Source organism: Chenopodium album, chromosome 3 (assembly GCF_948465745.1).
Source record: "Chenopodium album chromosome 3, dcCheAlbu1.1, whole genome shotgun sequence".
In the NCBI taxonomy this organism is placed as follows: Eukaryota; Viridiplantae; Streptophyta; class Magnoliopsida; order Caryophyllales; family Amaranthaceae; genus Chenopodium; species Chenopodium album.
Genome location: NC_137836.1, coordinates 8,703,257 through 8,717,285, shown reverse-complemented (window position 1 = coordinate 8,717,285; position 14,029 = coordinate 8,703,257). Strand labels below are relative to the sequence as shown.

Genomic DNA, 14,029 nt, shown 5'->3' with positions numbered 1-14,029 from the left:
ATAATTTGAAATCAAAGAATCAAAATTTTTATTAACTGAAATAAATATAAAAATAAAACCCAAATCATGAAACCTTCCTATTACAAAACCCCCAATTGAAAAATTCCTTAACCCTTGTTTGTCCTCTTCTTTATCCTCACTCAATCCCAAAACCCTGATTCTCTTCCTCCTCATTTTTTCATCCTCCAATTTCTCTCTCCTTAATTTCACAAAAGATCATTCGAAAACCAGAAATTTTTTGACCTTTTTCTGGGTTTTTGATCTATTTTTCTGGGTTTTGATTAATTTTTCTGGGTTGTTTTTGATTGATCATAAGAAAATGAGAAACATAGCAACTTGTTATAGTGAACATGCTGTAAGAGTTTCAGATTCATATTGTTCAGGACCATTAAACAAGTCTTACATCTCACCAAAATCATCACCTTCAATCCAAAATGTTGTCACCTGTACATACAAAACCCTGATTTCTAACCAAAAACGTCTGTTCGTCACAATTTCATGGTGTAGTAAGATGATTTGTCAGGGTTTTTTCATCAAAATCAGTGAAAAAATGTCAAGGGAGAATCATTACCAACAAGGGTTTCATCAATTACCCAAAATAAAGGGTACAAAATTCATAGAAGATTTTAGAGACGATCAAAAGAAGTTAAGCATTTCAGTCCATTGGGATCTCTCAGCAGCAGATTTCGAAGCCGGGCCGGAGCCAATCAAAGGATTCTACATCGTCCTCTTGGTGAATTCCCAGTATGCTCTGGTCCTTGGAGACATGGATCATGACCCTATTGTAAGAGGTTTGATAGATAAATGGAATGTTCCGAAGCTCGCATTGGTCTCCCAATGCGAGCATTACAACGGGCAATGGAACAGTCAAATATCCTCCAAGGCAAAATTCAATGACAGCGGAGATGAACATGAGATTATGATCAAATGTTGTCCGGAAGAAGACGGGCCGAGGAGCCCAGTGTTATCGGTGTATATAGATAAGAAAAGGGTAGTTAAGATTAAGAGATTACAATGGAACTTTAGAGGAAATCAGGTGATATTTGTGGATGGGTTGTTGGTTGATGTAATGTGGGATGTGTATGGGTGGTATTTTGATCAAACAGTTGGTGGGCATAATAGTAATAATGTTTCTAATAGTAAAAAAGGTGGTTGTGGTTTTATCATGTTTAGAACAAGAAGTGGGTTGGATAGTAGGCTTTGGTTAGAAGAAGAAGAGAAGAAATTAGCTGATAATAAGATTGGTAAACCTGAATTCTCTTTGTTAATTTGTGCAACTAATAAGAACCCTGGTTAATCCTCTGTTTTTTAGGGGTACTTTTCTGATGTAAATTCTTTTACAGTTTAGACTATAATGAAAAAATATACTAATTTGTGTGGATTATACTGTATAATTTTGTTTTTTCAAGGAAGATTTTGTGGGGATGTTGATTGGAAATTGTGCTATAGTTAGTTTTTGTTTTTGTTTTTTGTGCCGTTGACTTTGTTCTTTGTGTTGCTTTCCATTGCTTCTTACGCTTTTCATGTATGAATGGCATTGACATAGGCCATATGGGATACATTTTTATGTATCTCGGATTGTAATTTGGTGTGACATTACTAGTTTAAATTATATTGATATAATTATATAAAGTATGGAATATTATTATTTAAATGTAGAATAAGTAATGTTTGTAAATGGCTTTTACAGCACTTTTGGTATATAGTCATAAATCATGGGAATGGTAATGAATTTGTGTGTTAATTTGAGAAAAAAGTTGTATATCGTGTGATGTCATCTGTAAACCATCATTTTCTTCATTACCAGTTGCAAGATGGTATTTGAGTGGTAACAGGAACTCATGAAGAATTCGCTTGTTTGGTGATGGAGTTCCATTACCATGGGTCTATGTTAGTGAACATTTTTTTTACTAGTTTACTCACAAATTCATTACCATTCCCATGATTTATGGCTGTTAGCCAAATGGGTCGTTAAGGTAGTACATAGTATGATACAATTTCATCTTATTTTGTTCACATTATTGTTGAAAGAGTAAAGAGTGACGCACTTTATAATTTGAGATTGGTGGTTTTTCTTCTGATCAACTTTTTTTCCTTGATCCTTCATTACTCCGTATTTTTCAAATTTCACTATGTATACGCTTGTGTCATGCCAAAAGTTCTCTATTGAATAAATTATCCCTATAAAGATAAATAAAATATTCAAGGAAAAGCTAAGAAAGTTGACAAAGTTTATCAAACTGATATTAATCAGTGATCACTTTTATTAAACTTCTTTAAGTTAAAAACATTGTTGTGTGGTACCCCCATGAATTAAAAGTGGATGTATATGTGGTTGGAAGAAGAATTTTTTAAGGGGGTTATAAAGAACTTGGTTTAGAACTCTTTTAAGAGGGTTTGAACGTTTGAGCAATGTTAAAGACCTTTTTTCTTTTGGTGCAATCAAAGTATCAAGTAAAAAGATCATTATTCGTTATTGATATATAAAGTCAATCTTAATCCGTAAAAAAGTCTAAAACATGGCAATGAATTGATGACACATTGACACATCATCTTTCAAGTTAATGAATTAAAAATTGTTCAGCTAATACTATGTACATTCCAACGTGGAGAATTTTTTTTTTATTTTTTATTTTTTATTTTTTTTTTTACAAAAGAGCTATCAGAGAAAAACAAATTGCAACAGTAAGAAACAAACTAAAACTGAAAAAACAACAACTATCGTCGCCGACGAGTTGCAACTAGCTAACCAGTGAGCCGGAGAAACCCAGGACTGAGGAACCTTACGAATTTGACACACCAAAAAAGACTGAACATCCACTCGCGATTCCACAATAAGCCACCAAACCAAAATGTCTATTGAACCTAAATTCGGAATCAAAGAAAGAAGGGCCGCACAATTAGAATAAATCCGAATCTTCAAGAATCCTTTGCGAATCGCCACTTGAAGTTCCCATAAACAAGCATGTAGCTCAGACTATAATGTTGACCCAAACAAAAAGGCCCTACTTCCTTCACCCAGAACCTCCGGAGAATAAAGGTCACGGATAATCCAACCTGCCCCACCTCTACAAGTGGAGCAATCCCAAGCTCCATCGACGATCAAACAAACAGTGGGGCATATGCCAGGTAATCCCCTCAAACCCAACCAAGGATCACCTGAAAGCACCCAGGCGAACTAGGCAAGCAGGATCCCAATCAGATTTCTTCTAATTTGAGACCGGATACTGCACAACGGTTGAACCACTCCTCAGCCAAACCTTCAATTGTCCTGGGCGACCAAACCGCATGTCTGAACCTTAACTGGTTCCGAGAAAGCCAAATAGCCCAAATGAGAGCAAATAAAGACATAATACCCTTTCAAAATTTGTGAGAATAAAACCGAGAGATGGTGTTAGTCAACCAATCCCCAAACTGAGGAAACTGCCAAAGATCCCATCAAACCCCCAATGCTCCTGATCGCCATAAAGATCTGATAGCAGGACAGTCTCTGAAGGTGTGCGCCACCCCCTCCAACTCTGGTGGCAAAAAGCACATATCGGATCAACCGGACAACCACGGGAATACAGACGGGACGCCATTGGAAGAGCATCATTTAACAATTTCCAGACAAACACCTTCCACTGAGGAAGAATAGGAAGCCGCCAAAACCGCCGCCACCAAGTCGGTGTCAACCGGCTTCCAAAACCAGGAGTGACAGGGGATCGGCAAAGAAAGGCATAAGCCGAATTCGTGAACGTGGAGAAGTTTAATTGTTTATTTGTGTATAATCAATTCTTTTTTATATATCTTTTCTCTCTCACCCTCCTCTAGAGTTTTAGTTTTTTTAACGATTTAGGATGGAAATAGTTTAATTTATTCAGAAAATAGACTATTTTCAACCATTTTCTTTAATTTAATTCAATTTTCTACTTGGTTTGATTTCTGTTTATTTTGCTTTATTCTTTCCATTGTGTGTCCCAATTTTGTTGGTTTTACGGCGATTTTAAACTCATTCGCTATCGTTTTTAGTGAGAGATGAGATATTATTGAGATTGGAAATTGTTTCCCAAAAAAATAATAATAAAGAATAATTGAAAAGCCATTCCACTAAGATATTTAAATATGAGGGCTTGCCCCTCTTCTTCACAAAAAAAAAATGTCCAACAAATACTCCCTCCGTTACATATTTCTCTCAACAATTAATAAAAATGGTCGTTACATATTAATCGCAATAAACTTTTTTCCCTTTTATAGTAGGTTTATATGTGTGATTTTACAAAATTACCCTTAGTTTTTTCAAACACCCTAATTAAACTATTGATTTCAAATTATTAACTTAACTCTAACATTGATTAACTTAATAATTTCCACCAAAATCATTCCTCTTCCATCTAAATTCATTGTCATCTTCATTGGCAACCACCACCACCACCACCAATCTCCATTCTATGTTCATCAACTCAGAAATTTGGCAACTACCACCACCACTCACTGCCGCTGTCCCTCTTGTTGTGGCTGCCCCCGTTTTCTCTCGCTTCCTCTTCTTGTTGTTTTGTCATTGCTAGAGAACCACATATTTGAAGGTTTTATGGTCAAATTTAAACATGAAAACTCTAGTTCTAGAGTTTTGATGTTGAAATTTGACCAATTAAAGCTTTAATTGATGGTAGAGAAAGACATTAGTTTGTGGTGCTAGGCGGCTGGATTTTTGGGTTCGTCGCTTCATGGATTGTGGGTTTTGGGTTTTGGGTGGTTAGTGGGTGGTGGTGGTGGGTTTTTCGTTTCATGGATTGTGGTTGGTGGGTTTCGGTGTTGCGGATGGTGGGTTTCAATTCAGGGTTGTGGTTGGTGGTTCTGGGTTCGTGGGTTGTGGGTTTTGGGTTTCGGGGTTGTGGTGGTGGGTTGTAGTGGGTTTGGTGCTGCTGGGTGGTTAGTGGGCATGCACTGCTAGGTGGTTGTGGTGGGTGGTTTCGACGTTTCGTGGTGCTAGATAGTGGTGTTAGGTAATTTCGTGGTGATAGATGGTGGTGTTGGGTAGTTTCGTGGTGCTAGATGGTGGACTGGTAGTGGTGGTTCGTGAATTCAAGTTGATGGATTGTGATTTTTGATTTAATTTGTTTTTTTATTTAGGTTGGATTAACACTTAAGTGTATGCCCTTATTTTTTATTAACCATGCTTTCAATATGTTTATTAGGAGTCTGCAATTCCCTACTTTTTGTTGCAAGTAATTCATAGCGGAAGGAGTACCTTCTTTCAACAAAGGTAGGATTGTTATTGCAAAATATACATTTTCATACCCTATAGCATAGTATTTTACATCATTTTCAGCAAGGGTGTTTATCAATGTATCGTAGTCACTAGTCAGGGAGAAATTTCTTGTCTAATTTAACTTTTTGTAATTAAAAGTTTAGCGTCTTTTTCAATCCCATATAAATATTTACCTATGAAAAAATATGTACTACTCCGTATTATACTAACTGAGCATGAGCTTTAGTCTAACAAGAAAAACCCATGCAAATTAAAATGAAAAAAAAAAAATCAATTTGCTGCCTTGTAAGAGCATGAATATTGGAGAGGATGGTTTTATCATCTCATTCATTCTCTCTCCTTACCCTATTTTGACACCTCACACTCTCTTTCATCCACCTCATTTTCCACTATCTCTTTCCTCTCTTCCATCCTCTTCCATTTATTTTTCTCACATCAAAGGGTATCCTCTTGATATATTTTATACTATAAATATGGCTCCACCATATTATTATTCATTATTTGTTATTGATAAGATCTAATAATAATAATAACATCAACATTAATAATAATAATAATAATTAGTATTCCATAATTAGCATACATAATAAAAATTACCATACTTTACCAATATTTTGATACTAATTACCATTATACATATTTTGAGGTAGTAAAATTTTGTTAAAAATAAACAAATAAAAGGTTGACACTTGTCAAGCAATTGGAGGCCAAATTGAAATTTTAGTCGTTGCCCTTGTTTTTGCTACTTTGAAGTTTCTGTCATATGTCAGTAAGTTTTCAGTTTCTTTTTTTTTTTTTTATCAGCTAAACGTCGCCGTTTGTCCATTAAAATTGCTCAAACGGTGGGTTTTGGCTGATTTGCTCCATCCTCTTTGGCACAAAGAACGAGGTGAATAATCCTTCACCAGATGAGGATGAATGAGAATCCTCTTCCCCTTGAGGATCCTCTATACTACCTAACATCAAAGAGGATTACTCCAAATCAGCAAAAGTACCATACAAGAGGACATATATCCTGTTTGATATTCATGCTCTAACGAAACAGAGTGCACATGGCTTGAAATTAATAGAGCATAATAGGCAAATGTAATTTCCCTTTAAATTTATTGAGCTCCTTCTTTTCCTTTTTTGAATTAATTACGGATTAGCTATTTTGTCATAACTCTTAAGCTAATTCTTATGTGGAATTGTGGATGGTATCGTTTCATTGACTTTAAATTTGCCTGGTCAATTAATAGTATATTACTACTACAGTTTATTACTAATGACATATTATATAGCTAATTTTGATATGATCCGACACTAATGCACTAAAATTGACTAATTCGTACTCCCTCTCAATGTACTGTCCAACTAATGGGGATATTAACAAATGTTATTGTCGTTTCAAGTTACCATAAGGCTAGTTCATAGAGGTAGTTAAGTAGTTTATGTCATGCAATACATCAATAAGCACTCAAAAAAAAAAAAAAAAAAAAAAAATGAACATATCTATTTTACTACTTCTGTTTCTTATTATTTACAACAAAACTATATTAATTAGTTTATGTCTCACGTAGTCACAAATAATAGTACCTAGTTATTGCAAATAATAATTATTGGAGGTAGCATATATTTTCTTCATTACATCGGAAACAACCCTAAGAAGGGTGAGTGCAGCTTTATAAATCAAGACAAACCACGACGATTGGGCTATGTTTGGCTACACTAAGTAAAAAGAAGTTGGAAGACTTGAAATTAATAGGTCAATTAAAAATGAAAATATGTAGCTGAAATTTGCAAGCAATCGAAGCTAATAAGGTAGCTAAATGAATACAAAAATTGTTTAGTAGAATTTAATTTTTTTTGAGACAATAAATTTGCAAGCAATCGAACCTAATAAAGTAGCTAAATGAATACATAAAAGAAGATAATAAAAAATGTAATCTAAAATTTAAGGCTCTTGATCGAATTGAGTTGCTACTTAAAATGTTATCAATCTCTGCTTAATCAAAATCAATAAAATTGAAGACTAAGGGCTTGTTTGACAGTAGTTTTGGTTTTCAGTAATCTGTTTTTTTGAAAACCAAAAACCAAACACAGGAAACAAGAAAAAGGTGTTTCCACTTTTCTATTGTCAGTTTTCAAAATTATCATAATTTTAATAAGTTTATATAATTTTTGATTCATTATGGGACACATATCATATACTTTTAGAAAACAAAAAATAAAAAAAAAAACAGAAAACCACAGCAATGTCAAACGAACCCTAAGAGTTTCCGACAATATATCTCTCTTCCTTTTTGTCTCCTTGGCCATTTAGGCATGATATAGTCTAATTTCTTGTAAATATTAAGGACATTAAAGTCACTAACTTTCTAATTTTTTTGTTCTACCTACTTTCGTGAAGAATTTCAAATTCTTAATTGAAATAACCATTCTCGTTAATTAAAAACCAAGTCCTGTTGTAGTAGAATCAATATAAGAATACCGGTTATTCGTAATTTAGAATTGTCACAAGTACAATCAATTAAGCATGTCAATTATGTTAATTTTTGGAGAATTAATAGACATAAATCATGAATCAATCATATTTGAGTTTCGCTTACCACCAAATTAGGAAACTACTAACACCTAACAACGCGAGCACAAAGGAATTTCAGTAAAGAAAACATGATTAATATAGAAAGAGAGTTGAGAAGAGAAAATAATACTTAGCTTGAATTTGCCCTATCCTCGCATAAAAAGAAAATGTATGTATCAATCAAAACTCGACCCATAACCTCTCACAAGGAAAGTAAAGAAAAGTAATAGGTAGTTAGCATCAAATAGTATATGCAAGTACAAAGTATGAGTATGTTGTTAGTACATTATTATCACACTAATCTATATTATGGAGAAACACAATTTAATGTGTGACATATACTACATTAATTATTATTTTTCAATACATTCATCGCTTATCAAGTCACTAAGTAATCATCAACAATCAATTACATTTATCACTTATCAAATTACTTTGTCCCCTCACCTATATTCAAGTATGTTAGATAAAAATATAAATAAATTGTTAAAGGACCATCTCAACCAAAAGCTTAAGCTGATGGTTGAGACTCAGGAATATGTTTTATACTCTATCACTCCCCCTCACATGAAAGGCCCTTTGGGCTTGAAATGTGGATGCAACACAGGCCCACCAATACCTGGTGCGAATTAATTCCACTATGAAGAAGGGGTGGATGAGATTCGAACCCGTGACCTTTAGTGTCCGATACCATGTTAAAGGATCAACTCAACCAAAAGTTTAAGCTGATGGTTGAGACCCAGGAATATATTTTATACTCTATCATAAATAAATAAAAAGTATACATTTTACATGCAATGATTGAACCAATAACTAATTCATGAAAAATAATATACCAAAATTTAAGATGAGGTTGCATTATTATGAATATGACCGATATAAGATGTTGTTTTTCTTGTCAAATTACATTTAAAATTTATTTTAATGACATATATTTACAATCGACTACCAAATTATTGGTCATTATATTTGGACAATGTTGGGAGGTCCTTATTTGTCATAATTACATTCCCCCACTTGAGAGTTGCATGGCATATATGATCTTGTGTCCCTACATGAATTGTATTGTATTATAGTTTGTATTGTAATGAGTTGGTCGATTCTTTAGACATGATTGTATAAGTTTGAGTTTGTAGGGTATGCATTTTCCATGTGTTTTAGATCAATAACAATAAGTACATTTAACTACCTCTTTTCCATTGAAAATGTCCTTCTTAATTATTATTGCTAGAGATATCGAACACAAAGAAGTACAAAGGCACATGTTATCTTGATATATTGGTATCTCTTAAATGCAGTGTGTCCTTCACTTAGAAACATAGTCCTCTCTAAGTATTAATCAAGGGCCTCTATAAGTATTAATTAAGGAGCATGTATTCATTTGGTCCAGGTTGAAAGAGAAATATAGACTTTTATTCGCTAGCTCTTCAATTCTTTTTCTGCTTCATTATATTCTTATGTATCTTGTGTCGGGTAGCTAAGATAAACTATCTTAATGATTGAATGTAATAAGATATTTATTAATTTATTTATCTTTTAATATCGGATGAATTTGCATAAATGAAAAAGAATTTACAAAAATAAACCTACTTGGGTCTTTAGAGACACTTACAAAACTTATTACAAACCAACTAATTGTTAAAAAATGTTAACATAGCCAATGCACACTAGATTGCTACTACCGTAACATTGAAAGTGAATTGGCAGAAAAGTATCGGGAATGCAGGCATGGGTTGGGCTTATTCTTTTGACCAACTAAGTTATTTGGAAGATGGAGACACCTTTGGAAAAGCATTGTCCTCTCTTCATGCGGAACTCTTGGCGTGTGTTGAGGCTCTTTAGTGGGCGCTTCATAAAGGTTATCAGTGCCTCCTGTTATATACATACTCGCTCGCTCTTTTTCAACTCATTCAGAATCCGAAGAGGAAGGAAGCCCGGCTTCTTTGGACAATTCAAGAGTTGCTACACCCTAAAAAGTCCTTTAGAGCTTGCATCATTTGGAAAGTAAGGAGGGATCAACTCACGCAGGCACATGAGATTGCTAATAGGTGTAGGGTCAATTTACATAGCTTTTCTATCTAGTTTTTGTTTAGTTTTTTTATATAAATAAATAAATAAATTGAAAGTGAATTCTTTAATTACACTGTAAAATATGAAAGGTCTAGCAATTTGGTAATAGTAATTGATCTATTTTTGCCACTATGTGTATGTATGGCCAAATGGCTTGAAGTTTAGCCCAAGATAGATGCATGATGAGATAGTAATAGTCTCATATTCTAGAGGAAAATATTATTCTCTATCTTATGTCACTTCGTACACTTGTTCGTACTCACTCCATTTTAAATACTTGCTTGAGTTGCTTCACTTTTCTTTTCCGGCCTTTTTTAAATATTTGCTCTATTTCCTTATTTAAAAAGCTTTTACAATATTTAATTAATTTCTCTCACCATGTGGACCCAACAATATTAATTTCATATTCCCTCTCCTTCAATTCTCTCCACTACTTTTGATTTTTTACAATTTTTTATTCTTCCACTAACCCCACTACCTCCATATTTTATTACTTTCTCCAATTTATCCTAAAACTTCGCGCATAGAGAAATTGAGCAAGTATTTAAAAATGGAGGGAGTACTGAATAAAGTTTTAAGTAACTCAGTATAAGATTAAATTATACGGAGTATATTATTATTAAAATAGATCTGAAATAAAAATTGACTGAGTTTAAAATCGTACCAAATCAAGAAGTATTCAATTTTTTTTGAGATAAATGTTTCGTATTATGAGTACATCTCAGCGCATAGCTTGTATGTATTTACCAAATATATAGGAGGACAAAAATGTAAATTTGACAAGTTTTTAGAAAAAACTGACTCTACAATGGTACATTATAATGTACCATTATGCATATATAATGTAATATTAAAGTATATGTTGTCTGAATAATACTTTTAATGTAATATTATGCATGTAGTGGTACTTTTTTCATCCTATAAGTTGAATATTTTTCCCCAAAATACTTACCGCCTGTTACCAAAGAGTATTATACATGTAATGGTACATTTTTCATCCTATATGTTTGCTAAACCACATTAGGAGCTATGCGATAAGTGTGAACTTTCGTGTCTAAAATGGGATCTTTTACCAAAATGGCTAGTTTGACAAAAGTATTTACCAAAACGGCTAATTATAAAATTTAATTCCCAAACTAGCTAAATTTATTGATTTGAAAGGATAATCTTTAGGTATTATTTCCATTGAACCGGTTTAGTTCACTTTCTTTTTTTTTTTTTTAATTTTGTTTTTCTGGTTTTATTTTTATTTCCTTAAAGATTTTTTAAGTTGGAAAATTTAAGCACAAAACTACTAAGAATGTAAACAATTACAGACTCGCAGAACCCTAATTTCGATAAAAATAAAATAAAATTAAAAGCTCTAATTTTTCATCTTGATCATATCAATCACAAAAATTAGAAATTTCAAATAGTATTGTTCTATCAAGACTACCGCAAATTTATACGACAATAAGGGACTTTAAGGTATTGTTTATCTCAAGTAAAAAAAAAAAAAAAAAAAAAGTATTGCTCATCTTTTTCATGTCTATTAATTCTATACTTTTTATTAATGTTTGTTAATATAAATATATATTTTTTAATTTAGGCTCCAACTTTGTGGCACACAAGATTGAACAATTTGTGAATGCTCAATTTTCTCTAACTGTGGCAGCAATAGTAACACATATCAACTTGAGGTTTAACTTTCAGATAAGTTACAAGAAAGCTTGGTTAGCAAAACAAAAGGCTATAAGGAACTTGTTTGGTGATTGGGATGAATCATACAAGATTCTTCCTCAATGGATGAATGAGGTTGTAAGAGCAAATCCTGGAAGAGTAGTACTTTGGAGATAAAAGGCTATAAGGAACAACTACGAAATAATTCTTTTTTAAATAAAACCTAAAAAAAAACCATAAAGTGAACCGAATCAGAGTGAAGTCAGTGAACCGAATCGGTTTAAAGGAATAAAAAAATAAATAATATCCTTTCAAATCAATGAATTTAGCTAGTTTGGGAATTAGATTTTATAATTAGCCGTTTTGATAAATACTTTTGTCAAATTAGCTATTTTGGTAAAAGATCCTCTAAAATGTTAAAATTATTAAGAGACAGAAATGTAGCACATATGCTTCTTTGTTCCTAACAGAATAGGACAGTAACGAATATTCTGACTTGAGTTACTGACCTTTGGTTGTTGGCCTAAAGCAAGCAACAAGGAGCATCACTTTATGATTACTGCTTCAAAGCTAGCTATGTTTGGCAAAAAAGTTGTTAACTAGAGTACTCTGGTTGTTAAAACTTAAAAGTTGTACTGTACAAGTTGCTACTCTATTTATTCCCTCAAACTTTAGTGTTGGACAAATTATATTCCGGATTGCTCAACTTCATTGCTACGGAGTGTAAAATACAATCTCATATATAGTACAAGTACGTATTTAAGAAAGGTTTTTTTAATGACTACATGAAAAATTATACTCCCTCCATTTTTAAATACTTGCTCCATTTCTCTTGGACACGCATGCCGATGCTAATTTTTTATCACTAATATCTTTAATTATCAATAGGTATAACTTCTAACAATTGAAAATTAATAATCTATTCATTGAGATGATTCCAACAAATACCCATACGATTATATTTTTTCTAATGTATAAATCACAAACATTAGTCAAAGTACGATAAACGAATAGTGCAAAAAATAGAAATGTAGCAAGTATTTAAAAACGGAGGGAGTATTTAACTTTTGTAGGTTTATGAATTTAAGGGTCTGTTCTGTTCCGTTGAAATTCAGTTCAGTTCAATTCAGTTCAGTTCAGTTCAGTTCAGTTCAGTTCAGCTCTTAATTTATGTCTAATGATATTGCTGATGATATAAAGCCAAATTTCATTCTTTTAACCTCTTATTACAACGACAACAACAACAAAAACAATAATAATAATAATAATAATAATAATAATAATAATAATAATAATAATAATAATAATAATAATAATAATAATAATAATAATAATAATAATAATAATAATAATAATAATAATAATAATAATAAAAATAATAATAATAACAACAACAACAACAACAACAACAACAACAACAACAACAACAACAACAACAATAATAATAATATTAACAACAACAACAACAACAACAATAATAATAATAATAATAATAATAATAATAATAACAATAATAATTGAAATAATAATACTAATAATAATAATCAATAAATAATAATAATAATAATAATCGTCAATAAATAATAGGAAAAATTGCTAAAAATAATACAACCTTTGACTCATTCTTTTTTAATAATACAACCTTTGGATTATTTTGTAATAATACAACCTTTAGGGGGTGTTCATTTTAAACAAGATAAAATCAAATTTTCAGTGGACTTTGAGGTTAAGACACTACTAGAATTAAGGTTGTTTCCGACGGAAAAAATCCCTCGAAAACATCCTGATTTCCGTCGGTAATGGTGTTTCCGACGGAATTCCGTCGAAAAGTGGCGTCGTAAAAATGTTCGTAGGAAAATCGACCTTTTTCGACGAAAATTCCGTCGGAAACACTGTTTCAACGGAAATTCCGACGAAAATTTCCGTCATCAGAGGTTTTTCAGTCCAAGAAAAGTCCGTCGGAAATTTCCGATGGAATTGCGTTCTGTCGGAAATTTCCGACGAAAATTCCGTCGGAAAACCCTTTAAAAAAAATAAAAAAAAAGATGCACCACCCCATACCACCACCAGCCCGCACCGCAATACCACCACCTCCACCGCAACAAATAAAACTAAAAAAACTCCTCAAATATTACCCACAACCACCACCACCACCTCACAGCCTCACCTCCCCCTTAACCTCTCTACCAGCTCAACCCACACCACTACCACCGTTCACCATAAAAACAGAAATCTAAAATAAAATTAACCCAATAAAAAAAAAACAACAACCACAACATATAGATCTAAAGTTAACCACCAAAACAACAACAATTAACCCAAAACAATGTCAAAACAAGTAGATCGAACCACAAAAATCAAAAGGATTCAAATAAATATACAATTATCCTAAAAAATTCATACACTAATATTACAATTACTTGAAAAATTAACCATAATCAGAAATTTATTAAAAAATACAACTAGATCTACGATCTAAACTAAAC

At 32.4% G+C, this 14,029-nt stretch overlaps 1 protein-coding gene across 1 annotated transcript; it reads left to right on the top strand.

The window, feature by feature from the left end:
* Positions 1–319: 319 nt before the first annotated feature.
* On the top strand, positions 320–1,297 carry LOC145624805 (uncharacterized). Its single transcript, XM_081677892.1, has one exon. It carries the CDS (start codon positions 320–322, stop codon positions 1,295–1,297), a length of 978 nt encoding a protein of 325 aa, XP_081534018.1.
* Positions 1,298–14,029: the final 12,732 nt, after the last annotated feature.